A 24,853-nucleotide genomic window follows, 5' to 3' on the forward strand; every position below is an offset into this window, starting at 1 on the left:
GTTTGGAGCAGAGGGGCTCTGGGGTGCCCGGAGACTCCTCGGCCCTTCCCCGGTTCCTGGGGTATTTCCAGGAAAAGCAGCGTGGTGCTCAGCGGAACCAAACCACCGCCTCGGCTCTGGGGGTGATGGAGGAGCCTCCTACGAGCTGGGCCCACGCTCAGCAGAGAGGGTCGGAGGGGATTTTGAGGAGTAAGAGATGAGTGAGGGGCGTTAAACCGGGCAGGACACACTGAGCTCAACTCCACAGTCATTTCTGGGCTGGTGTGCGCCCCGGCAGAGCTGGGCCTTGAGGGGGGGGTGAGCAACTGGGGCCTCCCCAGGCTAATATCACCTGCGTGTCCCCCGGCTCCCGGGGCCCCGAGGGGTCCGAAGGGTTGGCCAGAAGTGGTGGGGGGCTTGGCAATCGCGGGGGGCACCAGTGAAGCCCCATCACTGCCTGGGCCCGGGACAGGACAGGGGTCTGCCTGGGGCTGGGGGCTCTGCCTGGCTCTGGGGGGGCTCTGCTCGGGGCTGGGGGCTCTGCCTGGCTCTTGGGGGGATCTGCCCGGGGCGGGGGGCTCTGCCTGGCTCTGGGGGGGCTCTGCCCGGGACTGGAGTCCCTGCCTGGCTCGGGGGGGGGGGGGCTCTGCTCAGGGGTGGGGGCTCTGCCCAGGGGTGGGGGCTCTGCCTGGCTCTGGGGGTCTCTGCCCGGCTCTGGGGGGGCTCTGCCCGGAGCTGGGGGCCCTGCCTGGCTCTGGGGGGGCCCTCCCCGGGGCAGCCCGGCTTACAGTGCAGCTTTCCCGGCCTCCACAAGTGGGTGCTGGCGGAGCACGCCTCGGCTCTGCGGAGCTGAGGGGGGTGCGGGGACAGAACCTCCTCGGGGCTGCGCACCCCGGGCCCGGCAAGATCTCGCTGTCTCCCCAGCCTTGAGAACTGCACTGCGGTGTGTTTGCCTTTCCAAAGAAAAATCCTTGTTGATGCACTTAAATAACACTCTCGGAAAGCAGCTGCTGCAGGTGGAGACAGGAGACCTCCCTGGCACAGAGAAAAGGCGCAGTTGGCCAAGAGAACTGGTATAAAAATCCTCGCTGCTAGGAAAAAAAAAAAAAAAAAAAAAAAAAAAAAAGCAGTAGGGGATTTTGTAACATCTTCCTGCAGGCCAGGATGGATGAGGCTTTGAGCAACCTGGTCTAGTGGAAGGTGTCCCTGCCCATCGGCAGGGGGTTGGAACTGGATGGGCTTTACGGTCCCTTCCAACCCAACCCATTCCCTGATTTGTGCTTTCAGGGCCCGTCCAAAGGCCATACTCCATAAATCAGGTGCTATCTGCAGAGCTTATCTTCCTCCAAGAGCGGAATAAACATTGACAGCAGGAGTGGAAGAACACATGAGAGCAGATGGATCATTCACTGATGGCCATGGGAGAAAAATAAATAAATAAATAGATAAAGAGCAGCACGTCTGCTGGCATCTAGGAGTGATCATCTCAGGACAGAGTTAAAGCAAATCTGCCTTTGTCTGGAGAAGGGAATGTCTTCTTTCCGCAGCAGACAGGAGTGATGGTGCTGTGGTCCCTCCTCTGTTTTCTCTCTCTCTGGGTGGCAGAGGTGTTTCAGGTGGCTTAGCCAGGGGATGGGGGTGTGTGTGTGTGTGTATTCTGTTGCCTGCATGGCGCAGCACTGAAGCTGTCTAGGGGGAAAAGTGCCTCGATATTAATATTTTCCCTGCTGTTCTGGTCACCACAAAGTAACAGTGGGAAAAAGCAGATCCCAGCGGCGCGGGCAGGGCCAGGAGAGGGCACTGCGGGCCTGCCCGTGGCCGGGCCAGCATCCCCGCCCGAGGATGCCCCGGATCCCTGTCCGGTTGCCCCGGATCCCTGTCCGGTTGCCCCGGATCCCTGTCCGGATGCCCGGGATCCCTGTCCGCCGGGGTGGAGGTGCCACCCGCGGGGACCTGCCTCCCTGGGCCTCCGGGACAGGCTGCTCGGCTCAGCACCAGCAAGCAGAGAGCAAAGATCGTTGTCAAGTGAAACTCCCGACTGGGGGGACAAAAGGTGCTCTGATGGGGAGGGGGTAAGCAGAGCTCTCGGGGTCCCCAGCCTTTCCAGAGCCTTCCAACTGGCTGGAAGCCACCAGCAAATGCACGTTTGACGCAGTGAGGACACCTGATCACATCAGTCTTCAGGATGGGGAAAACCCAGACGTGCATGCAGAAAAGGTGACCCAGACGGGTCATGCAGAAAACACTAGAAAACAGACCAGCAGCTGCCCAGGAACGCCCTGAGGATCAGGGCCTGAATGGCTGGGGCTCTGCCACGGGCTGGGGATCGGTGGCAGGAGGCCAGTCCCTCCAGCAGCTTCAAACAAGCTGCCAGTGCAAACCACCCCCCGGCACCTTTCTGCTTCCTGGAGCAGCGCTGAAGGCAGCCCGCAGCGCTCTCCCCTTGCGCCCCGTCCCGCAAACCTTAGTATGACTCAGGAACTTCCCCTCCGCCCCGCTTTCCCTCTTCCATTTCTCCTCCCTGCTTTCCTCCGCTTTTTCCCTGTTAGAGTTTCGTTTAAGACATCCTCCCTTTCCTGCCAGCGTGTTGCCCTCTCCCAAGGATGTCCTCTCTGGCCACGCAAGCCGAGGGCAACCAACCACTCCAGCCCCATAACTAGGACTGGGTTGGAGGTGAGGCTCCAGAGCCTGCTCGCCCGCCCACCCATCTCTTCAGAGAAACCTGTCTTTCCAGGGAGGGAGAGCAGTATGTGGGAAAGCCGAGAGCCCTGGAACGTGAATTAGCCAGGGAGAGATGAATGTGTGATAGCTTGTACCTGGCAGCTACCAATGGAGCGTGTTAACGCTTTCAGGAGGGGGTTGAGCAGGGCTGGAGCTCAGGAGTTGAACGCAGGCGTCCTGCTACCCTGGGCCGTGGTGGGGGGCATCAGGCAGCGCACGGCAGGGACAGGGACCAGCCGCAGTGCCAGGGTCCATCAGGGCGACTGTTGGTCCCTGTCACGGCACAGAGCGTCGGCTGAGGAGCCGGCCTCTGGCAGTTTCCTACAGAAGAAGCCAACGTTAGGGGACTTTTTTTCCCCCCTGGCTTCCCTGGAAGCCGGTTACATGCTGCAGCCTTAACATGGAGGAGGAAGAGGCTGTCTGCCTCTTCTCTACACTTCTTGGGGGATTGATGTACCACAAGTCAGGGAAGGGGGGGTCTCCATGTGCTGCCAACACTGTGTCTTTAGCCAGACCAGGTTACCTTTCTGCTCTTAACTTTCCTGTCTGTGCTGATTGTTTCGTACAGCATCGCTCAGGTTCAGCCCAGACCTAGGGGATGCCAAGACTCAACCGCACAGGCTGCTCTCGTGGCTCCCTCTGAGCAGACCCCAGGGCTTATCAGAGAGGCCAGAAATGAAGCCGAAAGGGCTGGAGGGGCTGTTCCCTCAGCTCAAACACCTTCCCTTCTGGGTGCTGGTGGCCACTGCCCAGCCTGGCTCGATGCCTCGGCCTCTCCTCCCCATGCATTGCAAGGGACAGAGCCAAAAGCTTTCCCACGATGGAACAACTCGGGTCTGGGGCTGGCGGCGGAGCCCCCGCAAAGCCCCTCGCTCGCAGCCCAGCAGGCAGGTGCTGCGGGGTGTATCTGTGCAGCTGAGGGCGGGCAAACCGCCTTCCTTCCTCCCTCCTTCCCACCCCACCCCACGCCCTGGTAGCGCTGCAGGGACTCATCCATCCCGGAGTTACTAATATGCAAATGGAGGCTTTTGCATGGGCCGGGCGCCAGGCTGCTGGGTGTCAGGGCACCCGAGGGAGCCGGAGGTGGGGCGAGGCGTGGCGTGGCGCCGCATGCTCACCTGGCCCTGCATGGCAACAGGCAATGGAGCTCTAGGTCCCTTCGGGAGCGGACCCACGCCCGGTTCGAGAGGCAGCGGGTGGCAGAGGAGGGAGGGCAAACTGGCAGCCCCTGGTAACCTGGGGCTGACGGCAGGAGGCTGGGCGCACCGCGGATTTCCCTCCACCAGCAGGATGGTGAACCTGGAATCTGTGCACGCAGGTAAAGAGCACTTGAGGAAGGATCGGGCTGGAGCTCACCACGTAGCTGAGACCGTGGACTTGGGCTGGAAATGGGGGTTGCTCTGATTCCTATCAACTTTCCTCCCTCCTTTCCCTCCTCTCTTCTCTCGCTGGAGTCAGCTATAGCAGGCAGTGCCCGGTTAAGTGCTCACGTTCCTATCGGGGGATGGATGCTGCCCTGATCCTATTTAGGGGGATGCCAAGCCATGCCCACAGTGTGGGCGCAGTGCTCGTGCTGCCAACCCCAATGTGGGTCCAGGAGCAGAGCGCAGAGGTCTCTCGGGTACCTGGAAAATGGGCACCTAGTGCCTGACCTGTGGGTCCAGTCACAGGGATAAAGCCGGGAGGAGCGAGAGGGGATAAATTCAGAGGGATGCGATGAGGGTGGAGGAGTGTGTGTGTGAGAGTGAGTCTCAGATGAGATGTGGGTTGGAAGGAGAAAAGTTAATGACAAAGAGGGAAAAGGAGGGAGAAATGAATGAGGAGGGAGCTGCAGGAGGCTGGGCTGGGTGAGGAATGAATGGACAGTGATACTCAGAAGGAGGGAGGCTCCTTCCAGGGGGTCTGATCCAGAGGTACAGCTTAGGTAGTCTCAAATCTTCTCTGAGCAGCCCTCTCCTCTGCAATTAGCTGGGGAACGAGAGCAATCACTGCCAAATCCCTCAGAGCTGTGCTCAGCGCTGGCTCGCCCTCACAGAGTGAGTTTAGCTTCTGCCCTCAGCTCGAGCCCCCGTGCTTGTGGGGAAGGACGGCGTCCCTGGGCATGATGGAGCTGAGGGTGACGCTGAGGTGGCAGCAGGGAAGGCCAGAATCTGACAGGCACCAGGGCACTGGGGTACCGGAGCCGTGTGCCCTGCGTCCAGTGCTTTGTGCAGCGCAAAACCCTGAGTGTTGTCCCCAGGTTTGGAGGGGAGGGGGTGGGTGGATACATCCATCATGTCCCAGGCCCGTTGCCCTTGTACCTATTGGCACGCTGCAGCAAAGCTCGGGTGTTTGGTGGCCCTGCTGTGCAGGGGAGACCTGGTAGTCCATGCTCAGTGCTCATAGCCCCTCAACAGGCCCCTGTGTGGGCTCAGAGGCAGGCGGGCCAGGCAAGGCAGATGCTGTGGCAATGCCATCACCCAACACAGCGCCAGCCTGCCACGGGCCGGCAGAGGTGGCCAAAGCCTCTGCTCCACGGCTGCTCTGTGACCTCCCCACGGCTCTGGGGTGCCAGCAGCCCCCTCGCAGCGGGTGGGCACCCCGCCGAGCAGGCTGGCTCCCTGTGCCAGCCACGGGGCGGGGAGGCAGCGGGGGACCCCCTGGTGCTGCGCGGCCGGCCGTGAGGAGAGGCTGCGGGAGGCTCGTGGTCTTGGCTCAGCGTGTGAGCCTGACTAGTCTGAGCACCTGCGATGGGTGTGCTTGTGTGTGGTGTCTCTCGGGGACGCATCCCCCGCAGGCTCCTATCCACCCATCTGCTTTGCTTGTGGGCGACTCTTTCTTCATGAGAAGATTCCCAAGATCGATACTGTGCCCTCTGTCAAAGCCAGCGGCATCGGTCCCAGGGAGGATTTGGCCAGGAGCTGTGCAGAGCTGGCTCCGTGCTAAACTTCCACTCGCCCAAATCTGTCAGAAGGGCCTAAGCTTTAAGCAGTCTTTTCGCAGGGAGGGAGACCAGCCTGGGCCCAGCCACTTCCACATGCCAGAGCCCAGCGCTGGTGGGAGGGTGTTTCTTCACCCTTGTGCAAAGGCAGTTCAGCGTGTTCAGCCTTGGGGGTCCCCAAAGAGCAAGCCCTTGCAGTAAGCTGCTTGCAGAGGTGTGCTCCGTTCCTTCCCTGGCCCTGCAGAGAGGACACAGGGTGCAAGATGAAGGTGGGCTGCTCGGGCTCCACATACCCTCCACCCTACCGAGAGGGTTTGCGTGTTCCCCGGCGTGTCCCACCACCTCCTCCCCAGGCATTTGGAGATTTCACCTTCCTGCAGCCTCCAGAAGGGCTCGGGCACCTAAAGCACAGAAAATTCAGTAGGCCCCATGTAATGGTCTCAAGCCAAACTGGGTTCCAGCCCTTCCCCACCACCACGAGCTTTCGTTTTTCCTTTTAAAGCCATCAGGCTGGTTTACCCTAGCGCCCTTGTCTGAACAACTGCTAGGAATAAGGGCTTGGGAAAGCTTTATTTGCTGACAGCATTTGTTTCAGCAAAAATAGAGATGCAGATGTATCCCCGGAGAAGTGTCTGCACTGGTAGAGTTTCTTTGGTCTGGGCGAACAAACCAGACTACCCCTACTCCAGGTATGTTTGCTAGCTGAGGTATAGCAGCACATTTTTAATATGGTCCAGGCCACAGTGGCGGCTCCTAATAGGTCTGTGGTTAGGAGTTAGGCAGTCCTAAGTTGCATTATTTTTCCCAGAGATTTTTTTTTTTTTTTTTTCCACTAGCCTGCTTATTCTCTATATATTGCCAACCTGGCAAAGCTGTATGGAAGGAGCCTGCGTTTAGCTGGCCTCAAAGTCTCACAGCCTGTCTTGTTTTTCAGATGGAGGGGAGGTCAAATCCAGATGCGTCACTCTGGGTTATAGTGGAAGACTCTTGGGTGTCAATAAAATGGTGTTGCCTTTATCTTGACGACACTTATATCAGAAAGTAATTCCTCTGTATGTCTGCTCCTTGTCCTTGAGGACCCCTCAGAGGATGGCTGGTGCTGCACCACTGTGCACATAAAAGCTGGCCAGCCCCAGACCAGTAGGCTTTGATCAAAAGGGTTTTATTTTTCTTCCAGTTGCGCTTTTTTTTTTTTTTTTCCCCCACATGATACTTACACCGTAACGACATGTGTACGTTCATGATGGGGATTTGAATCTTTGTGAAAATAAAATTCTTCTGCTCTATGCATGAGAGAATCACGGGGTAATATCTTCTTATCTCCTGACTCCAGAAGGAGGGAATTTAACTGATGGATGGCATGTGATGTGTAATGAAGGCACGGGTGATATTCCACCGTTCCTCCCCGCCCACCCCAGGTTATAAAGGGCAGAGGGGCTGAGGGCTTACTCCTGTGAGAGGGCGAGACCTGCTCAGGTTTGCTTCTGTGTCTTCCCTCCTTGGACTCTGTCTGAATCGCTGTCTCTCGATCTGTGCCCAGAAGAGGCACGCTGATCTCAGTGATTAGATAATTTTCTTTCCCTAACACGCGTTCGTTCGTTATTTCTGTGCTCGCAATGAGACCTGCGTTACTTTTTTTTTTTTTTTTTGCAGCCTTGCAGACTTTCTCACTGAAGCAAGCAACAAACTTTTGCACAGTTTATGGTTTTTCATACTCTATTTTATGAGAACTTGGCGCTTTTTTTTTTCTTTTTTTTTTTTAAGACACTTTTTGGCAGCGAGCAAAACTTTGTGCTTTGTAGGTTGCCTCAGTTAGGGTCCTTTGGCAGTATTACAAGACAAGAAGATGTTTATAGCTGATGATAATTACTCTTCCTGCAGTAGAAACATTTAGAAACCCCACTAAACGTTCATGTCTTAATTGCAGCGGGTTTATTTGAAGGGAAGGGGGAAAAATCCCACAACTCTTTTCTCTTTCCTTTTCCCCCGCACTACTTAATACAACTTAAAGAAAGGAAATTTCTCAAGTGTGTGAATGTTTCTGTACTCTGTCTCTGATATAAAATCTTGTAATTTTTTTTCTTTCTTTACTCATTTGCTGAAGAAAAAGCCTCCAACTTTAACCTAAACAAAGCTATTCAGTTTTGGTGAAAAAAAAAAAAAAAAAAAGTTATTTTGTCATCTGCACACTGGAAGTTTGAATAGGGGGAAAAGAAAACTTGAACAAAATACACAAAACAAAAAGGCCTGCCTGTTTTAGTGTGTGTAATAGAGGGAAATAGGTATAAAAACTTAGGGGGTTCTTCTCACCCTTTTGGCTGTTTGGAAATAATACAAGGCATATATAGGAAAGAGGAAAAGGTTTGCATGATGCCTTTAAGAAGGCTTCCACCTGCCTTTTCTACCCCAGCAAAACCACAGCAAATACTGGCCCAGCTTTCACACTGTTGTTATTACCCGATGCAAATCGGATGACTTCTGTGGCCGGGATTGGCTGCAGGAAGCCCATGCAAATCAGTTGGTTCTTTATAAAAAAAATATTATCTTTTTTTTTTTTTCCCCAACTAGCCTGGAAAGAGTTAAAATTCCCATGCGAAGGGTAAAAGAGCTGAGGGGATGTCCATCTGAATTTGAATAGATATTCTTCCTTTTTTCACTGGTGTGTACTTTGTCTCTTTTAAGGAGGAGATGAGCAATCCAGTGCAAAGTTGACTCTTCCCACCTTTTCTTTCAGCTGTCCCCGAAGGAGAACGTGGCCCCGGGTGTGGTGGCAGCCATCACTTCAAGGGTAAATGACAAATTTATTGGCATGGATAAGGATGGGGGGAAATACGCAGGAGCTTTACGGCAAAGCACTCCTCTGGCTCCTGGGTTGGGGCCAATGCTTTGGAGCAAGGCAGCTTCTTCATGGTTTGAGAGGGGGGTGAGGATGTGCACGGCGGAGAGAGCAGGGGTAAGCGTTTGAAAATAGGGACCAGACCTCTGGAAAGAAACAAGCTGAGTTTGCAAGGCAGCGAGAGGAGAAGACTTTGCTTCTCTCCTGGAGAGCATCTTGCTCTGCGCCTGCCTCTCCAAGGCTGGTCCTCCCTGCGTGAGCTTTGTACAGCGCCAAGCACCGGCCGGGCCGAGCCCTCTTGAGGGACGAGGAAAGGATGTAGGAGGGGGGGGGAAGGCTGGGAGGGCCCCCCTGCCTCTACAGGTGTGGTGAGGGATGGAGTCAAGCTGAGAGCCATGCGGGCTGGTTTGGGATGCCAGCATAAAGCTCGGGGGAGAGGCTGGGAGGGCCCCCCCGTGATTAAACAAACCTCTGTGGGGGAGAGGAGTGAGATGGGAAAGGTGAGAGCACGGCAGCAAATTGGGGAGGGGGGAAGGAACGAGGGGGATGCGAAGAGCAACAGGAGGGAAAAGTGCATCCTCGGAGCTGATGAATATTCTAGTGACTGTATGTTGAGGAATCAGAAATTTGAAAGTCTGATGGTTTATTATAATTACACATTCATTTGTGCTGTTTAGTGGAAGCCACATGTGCCTGTTGCCTGGGACTGTGACCTGTTATTAAAATCAGTTGTGCCTTCTTTTCCAGAGATCAAGATGAGCGGTGATGCGGCAGATTCCACAGATACTCGGCACGAACCTGACCAGGTGGAGCCAGGTAAGGAGGGTCCAGGATGTGGGGGGCAGGTGAGGGAACTCAAGGAGGGAGGGGAAAGAAAAGAAAAAAAGAAAAGGGGGCTGTGGGTGCTGGAAGTTTCTGTCTGTGCTTTGCTTGACTCCTGTTGCTGCTACGTTACGCTCTTCCAACCAGCCTGGGAGTTGATCAAGAATGTGCTCTGGGCTAGGATTGCGTTCGTATCTTGATCAGCATGCAAGATCCTTCTGTAACAGCAGTGAATCAGTGTGTGTCTCAGTAAAGTCCTCTGCGGTTTTAGCATGGAAATGCGCTCACCTCTTGCCAAAGGCATAATGCCACTGAAATACTCTTGGTCCGCTCAGTTTAGCACAAACAGCTCTTCATTTTATACACGGTTCGTGTGAGGAACGTTTCCTTAGACAAAACTCCCCGGGGAATAAGACCTTCTTGGCCACGTATATGTAGAAAAATAGGAAGGACTTTGGGAATAATCAAATCCAAGTGGGTAGTTCCAGCAAAAATTGATCACTCCTCATCTTGAAGCATGGTTGGGTTTCTCACCTCCACTACTCCCACCTGACAGCTGCTCCGACTCGCTGCTCTGTGGCTAAAAGCCCCAGTTCTCCTTGAATACGGAAAGCTGAAGAACAGGGTGTTCCTTTGAAGATGACAGTGCTGGTGTTAGCATTGACTTCTGCCAGGTTACCTACCAACTTCTGCACTGCCACAAGGTGTGATAGACACCAGAAAAATCAGTTCTGTGTATTCTGGCATCACTTCTGACTGACGCTGCCCGCAGTGGGCTTTGCATGCGAGACCTGAAGTCTGTAATTTCACAAAGGCTCATGGTCGGATTCCTTTTTAGGCAAATAAACAGCAAGAAGAAATATTTTTAGCACCCACTAGGCATAAGAAATTAAGATTGTTAGAAACCCTGAGGCTTGTCTGTACACCTAGAAATAAACACCTTTTAAACCCCAAACTGGTAGAGACGGTGTGGAGGAATCGCTACTCCTTGAGTAATGGAGAGCCCTAGGCTTGGGGCGGGGGGGTGTGGAACAGCAGATTAAAACTTTATGGAGAATGATTTTACTGTTTCTCTTTTACCTCTGTCATTTGAGAGAACTTAGAAAAAGTTCTTGGTAAAACCAGAGAACTCTAGGCATGTTTTGATAGGACTAAAACTACCCCTTTATTTACACCTTACGTGAGGACTAGAAACCCTCTGTGCTCTTAGCTATTAAACTGGGTTGTTTGACACAATCTAAGGTAGAGATAAAATCTGGTTCTATTCACGTCCATGAACTCTGATTGACTTTGGTCAGGTCAGCTTCTGCTCAGGGCTTTCAGATGACCCCAAGTGGTTTTTTTGAGATAAACGTTTCCAAGCCGCCTAGTAACAAACACGTCCTCGACTTCCCAAGCTCTTTCAAAAAACCCTGGTAGCTGTTACAGGGCCTTAAACTGGGAACCACAGCCTCCTGAAATGTTTCGTGCCTCTTAGTACGCGGAGCTGGCGGAGAGCATCGTTGAATCAAGATTAGGGAAGGCTGTACTGGGATGACAGTCGCTATTTGGGTTTGGTATTGGCTCTTACTAACTGTGGTGGGATATTCTGGCTGCTGATGCTGTAGTCAGAAGTGTTAAACAGGCAAGAAGCTGGCATCACAGTTGATTGGATAAATTATGGTTTTCAGCTTAAGCTTCCCAGACAGGCATTCGTGTTAGCTGCAGCACCTCTTTCTAGTGGTAATCGGGAAAAGCAAGCAGAGAAGTGAAGTCAATTTGTTTTAAAATAATAAAAATGTTTGCAGCAGCATTAGCTCTGCCCTAGGAGCCTTCAAATCAAGCAGGGAAATCAGAACAAGTAAATCTCCTTCATTTGCAAAAGAGCGACACTTCTCTTCGGACTGATACAAGGAACCTGTTTAAGTTATTATTTTTTTTTTTCTAATGCAGTCCCCGTGACTTGTCGATGCGTTCAGGATCACCACAGCAGGCTTAGCTGTGATGAGAGACACTGCAGTGAGTGAGGAGCTTCTTGGGGGACTCCCTAGCCCAAAGCCACGACCCCTCCTCGGGGGGGAGCTCTCTGCCCCTCCCAGAACCCCCGGAGAAGAGGGTGGCCAGGGCGGGAGCACGCTATTGCTCAGCTGTAGATGTGACCCTTCAGGTGCCCCACTGGCACCCACGACCAGTCAAGCCCACAGAGGGTCTTGCCTCGATGTTTTACCCAAAACCTCTACGCCTCTTTGTCTTTTTTTTTTTTTTTTTTCCCCTCTTTCCGACCACTCTGTTTATAAACAACAAAGCTCTTTGTACTGAGCTTCCCTGGAAGTTTTTACTTTCCCTTATACACATTGTTAGAGGAATATTTACTGCAACACCTAATAGTTGAGTGTTTTGTTTACCAGCTTCATGTGGGAAAATCTGTTTTCCAATGACTCATTAATTGAAGACCCATTTCCTAATGAATCCACACAGATCCCCAAGGAATCTTGTTACCCCCAAAGGAGAGGGCAGTTACCAAACTAACAGTATTATAGCTTATAAAGAATGGAAATCCTTCTAGGTGCATATTTACAAAGACCTTTCATCACCAAAAGATTCAGACTGGCTCCAAGAAGAATTAAAAAAAAAAAAAAAAAAAAAACCAAAAAAAAACACGCTGGAGGGAGTTGGGTGCCAAAATGCTTTTGTAAACCAAGCCCTTGATCTAAAACTGATGCCTAAAGATCTGATGGGAAGTGTCAGTAGCAGAAGTATAATCTCATCCTTTCATATCTCTGCCAGTTCTAGGCTTAGAGAGGGAAAAAGGGTAATTTGGGGCACTGTTTTACTTTGAAAGTGTTTAAAATAATCGTGGGGCTTTTTTTTTTTTTTTTTTTTTTGAGAAAATTGTCAAAATTGTTCATCTCTTATAGGAGGTTAGGAAAGTTGGTTTGCTGTGTTGGTTGTTTTTTTTTTTTCTTTTTCATCTACACCAATTTCACAGAAAATGCTTCAAAGCTTTTTAGTAAGACGTTCTCCAAAAATCCATTTTTCTTTGATTCCACTCCTCCATGTCTACCGGTTGTAGCGAAACTTTGCCATTTTACAAAAAGCTATGATTAAAAAAAAATATATATATATATATTTCTAAGGAATATCACCTACCCTGCCTACTCCTGTGAATCTTAATCCTTCCTTGACTGTAGCTCTGCCTTTTTTACCACAGTTATGTGTGTGAGGAGGAAGAGGGGAGTAAGGCAGGAGTTTCTCCCGCAAGGGCCGTGGTTTGGACTGATTTGGCCTGACGGCCAGGAGCCGCGTGGGTCAGTCCCGGGCTGAGCGCTGGGTCATCTCTCCAGTCCGAGGGTCCTCTTTACCCTTTCCTGGGGGATGTCAGCGTGGTTTAACGCTTGGCCTGAAGCGCCTGTGGCTGGGCTTGCAGGCAGTCCCACTGACTCCATGGGGGGTAATGACAAGCGTGAGTTTTATGCTTGGCTGGAAGCTCTTTTCATCTTTTTAAACTGATGAAAGCCATGCCAGCAAGTTCTGGGTTGATTTTTTTTTTTTTTTTTTTTTTTTTTTTTTTTTTTTTTATGGGAACTGTGGGGGCTTGGCACTGCAGAGTGTCGCCCCTGGTCTTCGAGCCGAGAGGCAGAGATCTCCCCCTTCTTGTGGTTTATCTAAGCCCTCTGTATCTGATGCAACAAAATGCTGAGGTGGGACTTGCCTCTGTCTGTCTGTTTGTTTGTGTCAGACACTTGTTCCCCGTTTATCTGCTTGATCAAAACAGGTTACACCAAGCAAAGCTACTTCCCTTTGATTTCATCTGTTGAGGCTATGGGGGGGAAGCCAAAGCTTTAACAAAAGGGCGATAGGGAAGCTCTTCAAACACAACCATCGGTAACTGAATAGCTGCAGGCGCTCCGAACATCTTCCCTCCCCACCCTGTAACAGGGGGAACTGGCCGGCCTGCCAGGAGCCCAGGGCGGGGTGCGCGATGGGCACCCCAGCACCCGGGGAGAGGAGCTGGGGTGTGGACGTGTGGGTGCAATATAGGACAGCCCGACGGCGTTATCGCAGCCTCGGGAGCAGCTGGTATCGCTCCCCGGGATGCTGGGGGATGGCTGACCCGGCAGCTTCGCCCAGCTCTGTCGGGGCTGGGACTGGGAAGACCAAGAGCCAGGTAGAGGAGTGTGGTTTCGTGGGGAGGGCTCAGGGAGCCAGAGAGCTGGGCTCCTGGCCCACTTCTGACTAGTGGCTATGGTAGCAGGGTTATCCAACCCTCGCAGCTTGGGTAACCTATCTGAGCCTATTAGGAAGCAATAAAGCAGATATCTTCTCTCCGAGGGTAAGAAAGACCCTCTCCTTTAAACCCCAAGAAAATGGAAGCGGTAAGGAGCTACGATGCGTCTGCTCCCGTGTCCCTTTTGAGGACGTTCCCGTGAACGTCATCCTTCTCCCCTGGCATCCTCGACGTCAGCCAGCTCGTGCCTGTGGCAGGGTATCAGTACGAGACACCTTCCTCCACTGCTGCCACCAGAGACCTGAGGTCCCCTGACAGTGCAGGAGGGAAAGCAAGGGCAGCTCTGGATCTGGGCACCGAAACTTCCACCCAGCACCCCAGCTTCTGTGTATTTAATGCATTTTTGCATTAAATCAGGGTAGATGGAAAACCACAGACCTAGTCTCAGTCTTCCTCTCTGCCACACACTCCCTGTGCAAGTTAAGTCTCTCTCTGTTCCTCAGCTCCACAGTGAGGGTCCCAACCACCTCTGCCACCTTTCTGCCAGGGTGTAAGCTCTTTGGAGCAGGTGCTGCTCTCCCATGGATGGTACCGCTCCGGGCAGAAGGGAGCCGTGATCTCCGCTGGGCTCTGGGACGGCTGTTTGTTGTGTTCCAGCCACAGATGTTGGGCTAAGGTCTCTTTTAAACTTTGATGCCTTACGCTGGAACAAGGTCTGGAGGCTCCGACCTCTGTGTCAGCTTCCAGCTCGGGCAAAAAGAAACGTGCACCAGCAAGGGATGCCAGGCTGAGCAGTGCCATGGCTTGTGCGAAATGGGTTGGTGGGTGCCGGGGCGGTGCTGCTCGGTGCACAGGGGCTCTCCGTGGGGCACTCAGCCGGCGAGCTGAGGGCTGCAAAGTCTGAGCTTTTTTCTTTTGCCTTTTGTTGTTACCGCTTCAGATCGGGCTGGAAAAAAGAGATTGCCAGGGCAAAGTCTTTTGAGGAAACTTGGCCTTCCCGGCCCCCTGGCTGAGCCTAGACCTTGGCTACGCCTTTGCTCTCCAAGGCTAGCTCTCCCTCGTGAAACTTTCCTCAAAGCCTCCAGGATTTCTCTTGTCTCTTCCCCCTGCAGCCATGCACAGCCCCAGGCCAAGTCCCGAATAAATGAAAGCTGCAGCAGTCGGGCTGGAAACAGCTGGTTGCTATGGCAATTGGCCCTGCTCAGGATTTGCATAAGGCTGATGATTTTCATAGCACAGCCACATTTAAGGCAAGCAGGAGAAATTTCCATATTCCCAGCTCCGAGTCAGTTGGGGCGTGGGGGAGGCCAGGAGGGGGATATTTGAAATTCAAATGAAGGTGATTAGGGTTTGAGGTTGGGTTATTTTATTTTTTTTTCTTAAACATCCCATTATGGAAGAGGATAAAAAAGGATGGGGAGGGGAAAGGGGAACAAAAGGCTGGTTTGACTTGAATTAGAGGGGCAAAGGAAGAGCTGGTCTGATCTGCCTCTTGCCTCTGGTCTAAGAGAAGAGACTTGCCCTCTCCCAGCACCTGCAGGTGAAATGTTTTCCGTGGGAACAACTGCTGCCCTTGGGTTTCCTTCTGGAAACTGCCCGAGTCTCCCACACTTGCTGTCCTGCTTTCTCTCCCTGCCCCATGCGAAGGGTAGATTGCACTCAAAGCTGCAGTCGGACTAGAAGACGGGATTTCTTTGATGCATTGCTGACAAAGGGAAAGGTGTTTTGATAACCCAGGGGTTTGCACCCAAATAACACACTGGAGTCGTCAGTGAAAGCTTCCCCTGAAGTCTGTAGTCATCTGAGTCAGCACGGACTCACTTCTCTTGCTAACCAGCCTCAGTTTTCCCATGGAGATGCTCCGATGCCCCAGTTTGGTCCGTTTGTGACTTTAGAGCAAATAGTTAAATTGCAGCCCTATCCAGCTGCCTCCAAAACTCCCCGTTCTGTTCACACTTTTCCTTGCTCCCTGCGAAAAGCACTTCTCAAGGCAAGGCTTGGGAACAGCAATCATACCACAAGGGCACGTAAGGATCCAGGGAACTGACTGGTGTCTGCTCAGCTTCACTTTCTTCTCCCCAGTGCCACTGGATACAGCAGGGGGGAATCAGGGGGAGCCACTAAAACGGAGAGATGGTGATTTGAGTGAACTCCTACCACCCAGGGCTTTTCCTGCTCGTTCTGGAGAAGGTGCTGGTCTGACTGGGAACAGTAGTGTCAGGGCTATGACTTGGCATTTGCTTGAGTCTCCAAACTGCATTGAAATCCTGCAGAGTGTATTTGATGCTGAATAGATTTTAGCTGAATAGAACCACATCCTTCTCGGTGCAGGTGGCCATTTTGCTTCATTTACAGCAAGTGGGTCCGGCATTGTTTATAGTTATAATAATTGTTGCCACTGTTTTCTCTACCTGCTCCCGGGTAATCTCGTAACTTCACATGTCATTTGAGGCAAGAGATTTGATTTGTGTCCCAGTTCATGTGAACAAGTTAATATCTAAGCTTCTAGGAAATGCACACTGAAAGGCACTCTGCATCTGGCCTGCTATGTCAATCTGTAGTGGCACTGTGCTTTATCAGCTGGAGTGCTAAAGTCTTCAGGATAGGTGAGATTAATCTTAATTTTAGATATTCAATACTTTGAAGCTGAAGCCTGACCTGCTCACCCCAGGCTCCTTGTGCAGTCAATGATGAAAATAGGTATCTCCAGAAGGTGATTCATCTCCCTGCCGTCTATCTCGGGGGCGAGATGAATTGCCCTCTGGAAGCGCCTGCTTCCTCTCCGTGGCTGTAAAGGGAGCCTAGAGCAATTGGCTCGGAATTAGACACCTAAAAGTTAGACATCTAAGCCCAGGCAGCTGAATCCCCTGCCTGGTGTCTGCCTGGCACTGTTCCTCCATCGCCGTTCAGCTGTTCTGAATTTCCCTCCCAAATGCACGCGGCAAAAAAACTGATTCCCTGTGGGAATTCCCCAACACCTGTTAAAGATTGAAATCACCTTCTAACTCCCTGTCCCTTCTGTGCAGCTGAGATCAAACCGTGGGGTGAATTCAGCGTGCAGTTAGGGGGGTAAGGGCAGCCTCCTGGTTGCAGCCCTGGTTTTGGCACTGGGTGAGAAGCCACGGGAGGCTGTCACTCCCCGTAGGTGACACCTGCGTGTTGCTGCATGTGTTGCCTTGTGAAGATGAGGGAACACCCCAATCTTGATTTTACTTTTCTCCCATTACGGCGCTTTTATCCTCAAGTGCTGGACTGGCTTGGCGGCTTCCAGTGGGAATCGTGTCGGTTCTGATAGAACCGCTCGTCTTTGGTTTTCAGAGCAAACGCTGCGTTCCAGGCAGGGGGAAGAGCAGCGGGTGGGGGGAAGCCGTCCGGAACTGTTCTGCTGCTCCCATCCCCAGAGAAACCTCCCCAGGCAAACTCGCACCAGATCTGATGCCAGTGCTATGCAAAACAGCTGCCAGGTGAACCAAGGAGAGCAGCATGGTCCCTGTCTGCCGCGCTGCGGGAGCCAGCTGAGCTTATCGCTGCCTTTTTTTCCCCCTGCCCAGAACACCCATAAAGAGGGGAAGGAAGGCTTTTTTCATGGGGAAGCTCCCAGGAGCCACAGTGCAAGGGGCTCAAAGTGATCTTTCTCTATTTCAATCCCAGGGCTTCCCCAGTTTGATGCAATTTAAGGAGGGGAGGACTGCGTCTAGCAGACGCTGGAGACTTTGGATCCCATTGCGTCTGGCTGGTGTAGCAAGAGGCAAGTTGTTGGCTGGTGTGAAGCTCCATTAAAATTAGTGGAGTTCTGGCAGTTTACAGCAGCTGAGAATCTGCTGCCACTTACACTTTTCTTTCTTTTTATCTCCTGAAGCTAGAAAAGATTAAATCTTAAGTGTAGATCCTTGTTGTTTGAACAGCCCGTTCCTTCAAGGAGAGAAATGACTCCTTCAGTGTGAGTCCTGATGTTGATAGAAACTTGGAGGAAACGGGGTCTGTTTTTAAAATATTTGTAGGAAAGTTACTGATTTAACTGAAAGAGGAGAGTTGTTACCCCTCTCACATTCAAACCTTGGCTTGCAGCTGGAATCATTTTAATTTTACTCGAACACAAGCTTTTACTGAAATAGAAAAATATGAGATTTGTTTGCAAATAAATCTGTGCACCAACACTCACTTGTCCTGCTGAATCGTTGGTGGGATTTGTGTATCCAGCTCCCATTTACATAACCACTGGGAGTAGAAATCACCTCGCCCAGTTTTAAATATCTCACTACTGGACATCTAAGTCTGAACTGGTTGCCCCTGGGTCCCTTTGTAGTCAATAAAGAGAAATAGTCATCTCCAGAGGGCCATTCATCTCAGCATAAGATGGGCGTCTAAGATAGGTCAGATGAACGGCCTCTGGAGGTGCCTATTTCTCCTCTCTGTCTACCAAGACAGCCTGGGGCAGTTATCTCAGACTTAGACGCCCAAGCTACGACTGAGTTAATGTCAGTCTCCGTGCATATTTGCAGTATACTCCACTGTCACACAACACCTGGCTGAGGTGCTCCCCAACACTCCTGTTGATCCGCAACGGGACCTGCAAGAGAACAGAGGGTAAGAATTGGAGGAAGCTGTGTCTGGCCTTGAAGGAGAGGAAAGAGGAAAAGAAAGGTGGAAGTCTGTCAGCTGCACGTGCTTGTGAAGGGAGTAAAAACTAAGAAATGGTAAGCGTGGAAGAGGAGGAAAGAATATGCTGGGGAACTTGGACCTGGTGGTAGCGATATGGAGCGAGACTCCGTTCCAGCTGTGCATCTCAAATTCCAAGTTTTGGTGTGTATGATAGTGACTCAGAGCCATCATCACGGGGACCCAGGGATTTCCCTCAAGGTCTTCGAACCGGGCCTCATCAACAAGCTGCATTTGAACGCGAGCAAAACTCTTATATCCAGGAAACCAGAAGATTGCCTTTTCCTTCCTGTTCTATTTTAGCAACTGGGAACTTTATTTCCTCCTCCTCTCCTCCTTGCCTTTCTTCCCTTTAGCTACAGCCTTTAGATTGCATCAACCCCCCATGGGTTTCAAAGGTAGAAACTGCAGGCCTTGAAGATCCTCACACAGTCCCGCTCAGGTGTGTGGATACTGATTGCGATCATCTATTAACACTATCAGCATTCCCATCGTTTATATGTGCAGTTGTTGGCTCTTGGGGCGTAGAGCTGGAACGCAATGAATGAACAAATTCCTCAGGCGGGAGCAGCTGGAGAGAGGTGGTCAGGGAGCAGATGGTTACAGAGAGTGGCACGGGAGCACGGAAACACGTGGCAAGTTGGAGGGTTGTAGTAGAGTAGGGAATTACATGGAAGAAGATAAAGGCCTGAGATTGGGAAGAGAAAAAGCTTTGAGAAGCAAGTCAGGAGGAAGCCAAGGGCAGGCTCTAGCAGAGCAGAAATGCAGACAGGCGGGGGGAGAAGGTGCAGAGCTGGATCTAGGTTGAGTTGCAGATGGTGAGAAGACAGAGGAGATTTGAGACCAGGGGAGGGCAACAACTTGTTGTGCTGTGCAATAGTGCTCTGGTACTCTTTGACAGCAAAGACCTGCTCAGCCTAACAAGAGCAACAGAGGCAGCTCAGTTTCCACCGTCAACGCCGTTAACATGTTGCAGATTAAATCTCCAGAGCTGTTTCTAGATAGCAGAGGGTGCCATGAAATTGTTATCATTGACTAAAATATTTTGCCATCTATGAATAATTGTACCAAGCCCGCTCCCCCTGAGGATCTCAGAGACCCATACTGATTCACCTGGGAATATGATTTGTAGGATGCAAGCTGAAAAGCTGAGTGCTAGAGGAGGGGAGAGGCTTGTTCAGCTGAAGAAAGCAAGTCAATGGGAGAGCTGGATTTGCACTCCTGCCTGCACAGCCTCTCTTAACTGCTTTCCAACTTTTTGCAAGAGAGACGTGAACTACTGAAAAACATGATGTGTTGAAGCTTGATCAGATCACAGGGCACGGGCTATGCTTTATGGGGAACGTTATACTGGAAAAAAAAAGAGGAGCAGGAGGCCCTCAGGGCTTGTGCCGGTGGGATGTGAACAATTTAAGACTGTTTATCACAAACTCAGTTGGACTGGAAGAGAACAACTCAGGGAATGGATTGCAAAGGGAAGGGAAGGGGTATCTTGGGGTTGCCTTTGCACTAAAGAGCTTCGTGGAATCCCTTAAAGCATTCATATCTGTGGAGCATACAACCTTTCCTCTGTGATGTTCTTGATGAATTTGGCAGGTGTGATGGGGGGGGGGGGGAATGTTTATCATCAAAGGGGAATGAGTGAGGGCCTGTGCGGTACCTTCAGGCTGAAACCTGTCTGATTTTTTCCCCCTGTGCCTGCCAATCTCTTTTGGAATCAAGGAGACGCCTCTTGAGCACAACCCCACGGCACCCTCTGTTCCTTTAGATATCCCGTAATTACTCAGTGCCACACGGGTTCCTGAAGATCCCTGGTTAACAGGCTCGGCCACCTGTTTGCTAGCCTCTCCCACAGTTAGTCCTTGCTTTGTGTACCGTGCCTCGGTCCTGGATTTCTCTGGAGATTTGCAATGTCCTCCAGCTCACCTCTGCTGGAATCTCCCTTGCAGTCAGTGAGCTTTCCCCCACCCTTGCTGCTCAGGTATCTCCCGGGCAGAAGCACTTCTGTTACTCTTCGGCAAGGGCCGATACCAAGAAATGTTGTAAAAGCTGCCTTTCTACTTCCATTGCTGCATTCGCACTGACTCCACCTTCCTCCTCCTCTCCTCGCTCTTACAGTGAGCTGGGCTTGCAGAGTGTCTTCGGTTACATGTGCTCTAAGTTCTGGAAAGTTTACCTCAATGCTGACTGTCATTAATACTGAGATATTTTTCTGTTTGTCTCGTTGTAGGGAATGAACAGAATGGGCTGGACTTTAACAGGCAGGTAAGACACTCCCTGGGTTACCAGGTATTCTCCTGCTTTCTTGACTTACTGTTTTTTAATTGCTCATCTTGCTGAGTCCCAGGCAGCTATACTGCTAAGAGATAAAAACTCTTAGGTCAGAAGCTAGCATTAAACAGACCACAGAAGTTATTCCCAATTCCCCTTGTGGGATAGAATGACAGATTAAACTTCTGGTTTCCAGGCCTTCCTATTTCATAGAAGTTCAGTTTAATTACAGAGTTTCTTTAAATCACCATTTGCTTGAGGCTTTTTAATTTTTTTCCCATTGTCATTTAGAAACAAAAGGGACCTCAGTTACACTGGCAAATGTGCAAATCCCGCCCCAAAGCCCCATGCATTTCTCCTGCTTGTGACACTGGTGCTGGAAGCACTGTGGTATGCAAGTCTAAGAGCACGGGGCTGACTCACAGGAGTATCACCGAGGACTGAAGATGAAGTGGTTTGAGGTCTTGAAGTTCATAGGTCTAGAGCAGACCTGCCTACAAGAGCAGATCCCTCTTTGCAAGACACTGGGGAAAGGGACAGCAGATAAAAGCAAGTGCTTTTTGCAGGGCAAGCAAACCCTAATTGCAAATGAACACGTGAGAGACCGTTGTCTCTGCTGTGTTTGCTGGTAGCCTTCTGCTTCATACAGCTAAAAGCAACCCCTGTCTCACTGAGGGCCTGGAGATTTTCATACGTGGCTCTAAGAAATCCCAAAATGTCACATCAGGTTTGCAGTGGGAGGAAGGCGGCAGCCCCCCGCGGAGTATAGGTCTCGAATCTGTGCAGACACGTGAGAAAATGCTCAGAGTCCAGAGCTAAGGACTCCTGCGGCCATCAGCAGAGCTGGACTCGGACCTTGTAAAGAAGAAGAGAAGGACTAGAGAGCTGACCCACGGCTGCACTACAGGGCTCCGGGGCTCGGCCAGGGGAAAGCGAAAGGGGCTGTAACTCCACGGGCAGTCGGTAGCATCTGAAGCAGATGTTGGCACTCAACAGCACAGCAACCTCCCCGCTCCCAGCCGTGCATTCCCCACCCTCAAAGGTTGCAATCCTTAGCAAAGGCTCCCTGCTAGCAGCAGGGGGAAGCTGCAGCTTCTCGCTGTGACTTTTCTGTCCTTCAGGCTTGCCTTGGTGGCTCTTGTCTGACAGATGTCAGCAAGCTGCTGTTTGTTTGTTTGGTTTGGCTGCTCTGGTTTTGGGTGGGTCGTAACTTCCTATCAAAGGTGTCTTAACACGTTCAGCCATCTTCCAGGTTTTTGGAATACCCAGCTGAAAACAAAAAGGTCTTGTGTCTCCAGCTCTGTGGATTGCAGAGCCCAAAGCACAGGCTTTCTGCACGCCAAGAGAAGAATCCAACTTGCTTATAACTAGTGATAAAAGGAAATTCCCTCAAGATAGAAATAAGCTATGAAGCTACAAGATCATTACACGTTGCAAACTTTTCCTATGGCAACACCACAAAGATGTTAGAACTGGAAGCTGGGCTGAGGTTAATCAAGGAAACATTATTGACTATGGTGAGGCGGTGCCGATTTACACCCACCGATGATTTGACCCATTATCTTTAAGGTCCTAGTCCTCTGCACGTCCCTGAACGAGTGGCTGCTGGTGAAGTTGAGGGGGCAGACAGCTTCACCGTCAGTAGGATTTTGGGCCAGAGTCTGCTTGGTAGAAACGTCCTCCTCCCAAAAAGAGACTGTGGTTTTAGGACAGCTCTTGTAGCATTCACTTCCCACTTCTGTTTTCCTCCTTCTGTCAGAAGGGTACCACAAAACCCCTTTCATTTGTGCCAGCATGTCTGAGTAACTGAGTAGCAAACCTGACTGGGGACTTATTAAGGTTTAAAAAGCATAGAACCTGTGAACAGCCTCATATTAATGTGTTTTGGGTTTTTTTTTCAATCTGGTCCGATTTTCCAGAGCACAGGTGGTGCCCACAGAAGGGGTTTTGCGATGATGTCAGGGATGGGGCTGGAACCGTCCCTGTGAGTGGACAGAGGCGTTGGAAATGGCTCTTTGTCTCCCTCTCTTGGCCCTCGCAAGGCCACGTGTAGACTTGAGCCATTATTGTTATTATTACTATTTTAAATGAGCAGGAGCCCAAATGCACACGGGTTATATACTCACGTTTCAGGCTGACCTCAGCTATTGGTGAATTCATCTTCGATTCAGCAAATAGATTGCAAACGACGAGAAAAAGGAAGAAGGGAGATATGGAAATATCAAAACGTTTTCATGTAAAATCAGGTGCTGAGCTCTTTCATTAGGGGTGGAGGTTGGTGGGTTTTTTAATTTTGGTTTGGGGTTTGAGGTTGGTTTTGGGTGGCTTTCTTTTTTTGTTACCTTGCAATTCAAGTTTTCAAACCGAAGCCAGAGAAGTATGGTTTGAAACCCAACTGCAAACTGAATGCAAGAGCTGCTGAGCTCTCTTTGACTTTATTTGGAGTGCTGGGCGCTAATCACTTTGAAGATCATAAATCTCACATCATTTAAGCCTCTCCCCCAGTCTTTGTAGATGGCCTACATTTCAGGTCTGTTTCCCTCCCATGTTATGCTCCAGGCGGGAAGAGAAGGGTGGAGTGACCTGGTTAGACCCCTTACCTGCCTACCAATTCCCTGCTGTGGCTGCTCTCACCCTGCAAACGGGGAGGAGGGAAACTCTTGCGGAGTTTGAGGTTTTCTCGCAGTTTGTGGGTCAGCCCTGAGCTTTATGAGAAAGCTGCCTTCTGATCCCTCAACCTATTTGGCAAACATTTCTTCCCCCCCTCCCCTCTTCAAACTCTCCTCCCACCTGGATGCAACAGTAATTTGTATGTGAATGAGAGGGAAAAGGGTGTGTATGGAAAAAGAAGCATCTTCTGCCTTGCCTATCTGGTTTGGCTTTTTATTTAGTGAGTCTAATGCTGGTTGTTTCCTGTTTATATCAAGGGAAATGCAAAGAGACAGTAATAAACTTTCACCTTCAGTGCTGGCAACCTGGGTAGGGACATCTGCTTCTTGATGGTTTGGGATCACGTCCAGAGAGTGTCAGGGACAGAACGGAGTAACTCGGCAAATGTGGTTTCAGTCTTGCCATGAAAGGGCACCGAGTGGGACCAGGAAAAGGCCTGACTGAAGCGTTGAAATCAGATCTTTTCCTCGCTGTAATGTGGTGATCCTCAGCAGGTGATGCTGCTGCGGTCTTCCCAGGTCTTGTGTGGTGTATTTCCCCGTTGGTATAAGCAGCGTTTATGGAAACACTGCATTGTTTGTTTTGGTAGATGGGTCTGAAGAGAGCTGTTCTAGAGAGACAGGTAATTCACCCTGTGTCTGGACTTAATCCCTGAGACAATATTGCCTTCTGAACTGCACACACACGGAGCTCGGGCTGGCGGCTTTGGGAGACGACAGGGCTTGTGTGCGTGGTGCGAGCGGCGTAGCCCAGCACACGGTGTCGTGCATCCATCTGCACCTGAAGGAGAGAAACCGATGCTGAATCACGGCTTTCTTTTCCCTCAGGAAAGTGATGTGTAGGGCCGTGTGTCAGTTGGTCCTTGCAGCAGTGCGGTCCCTGAGTATCAGGGAGGAACAAAGGCTCAGATCTCCTCTCCTCCCAGAGGAGGGAATGAGAGGTTCTCTCCAAGCCTCTTCATGCTCTTCAGTGCAGGCAGAGAATCTATCTCTTCTGAAAGCAAGCTGAAAGGTTATGTGTTACCAGTGCAGCAAAGGCTCAGCAGGATCTGCATGTGCTCTGTATCCAAATATGTCATGCAGTTTCATTCCAGCAAAAGGCTAACCCTTGCAGACAGGCTGTCATTTGTTTAATGGTAATGACAGGTTTGATATTTGTATCAATGTAAAGGTGATCCCGCCGTGAGACTTGACAATATTTAAAACAGACAAGCAGGCACTAGTGTGCTTGAGTAGCCCAGGGCTCAGCACAGCCTGAATTTTCCTGTTAGTTCTTTACTCCTATGACTTTATTTTCTTCGGTTCACACCAATCAGGGGATGTAATAAGGATATATATCTCTTTCCAACAGGCTTGCTAGAAATAGGATTTGTGGATGGATTTACCTGGGAAAAGGAGGTAGCTTGGAAATGTATTTCTGGGGCAGGAGAGATCTTCAGAACACAAAGGAAAGCATCCAGAACAAAATAAGGAAATAAGATATGCGACTGAAGTGGCCTTGTATTTCATATGCACGTTAGCTCAACACTTCCCTTCGTACATCGGGCTGCACGCATTGCCATTTTGTAATGGCTGTAAGGGACGTGTTTCAAAATCCCTCTCTTCAGTGATCAGCCAACATTCAATAATCGAGCTGCTTAAGATTCCCAGTCAGTAGAACTTGAGCAGACTTTTTTTGGCCAGTTGAGTTTGTCTGCTAATGTATGACAAAAGAGCGGTGAGAGACTGGGTCCATCCAAAAATTCCTCCCTTCCAAAGCCAAGTGAAGG

General features: G+C 50.9%; 1 protein-coding gene across 1 annotated transcript in view; it reads left to right on the top strand.

Annotated features, from left to right (window-relative positions):
- The first annotated feature begins 3,732 nt into the window (after positions 1 to 3,732).
- POU2F3 (POU class 2 homeobox 3) overlaps positions 3,733 to 24,853 on the top strand; it is a 41,957-nt gene continuing 20,836 nt past the window's right edge. Inside the window, exons 1-4 of the mRNA XM_074927518.1 lie at positions 3,733 to 4,018; positions 8,355 to 8,408; positions 9,204 to 9,272; positions 20,375 to 20,409. Coding sequence (XP_074783619.1) covers positions 3,733 to 4,018; positions 8,355 to 8,408; positions 9,204 to 9,272; positions 20,375 to 20,409 — 444 coding nt within the window. The remainder of the gene's footprint in view (positions 4,019 to 8,354; positions 8,409 to 9,203; positions 9,273 to 20,374; positions 20,410 to 24,853) is intronic.

Source organism: Athene noctua, chromosome 26, assembly GCF_965140245.1.
Source record: "Athene noctua chromosome 26, bAthNoc1.hap1.1, whole genome shotgun sequence".
Taxonomy (NCBI): domain Eukaryota; kingdom Metazoa; phylum Chordata; class Aves; order Strigiformes; family Strigidae; genus Athene; species Athene noctua.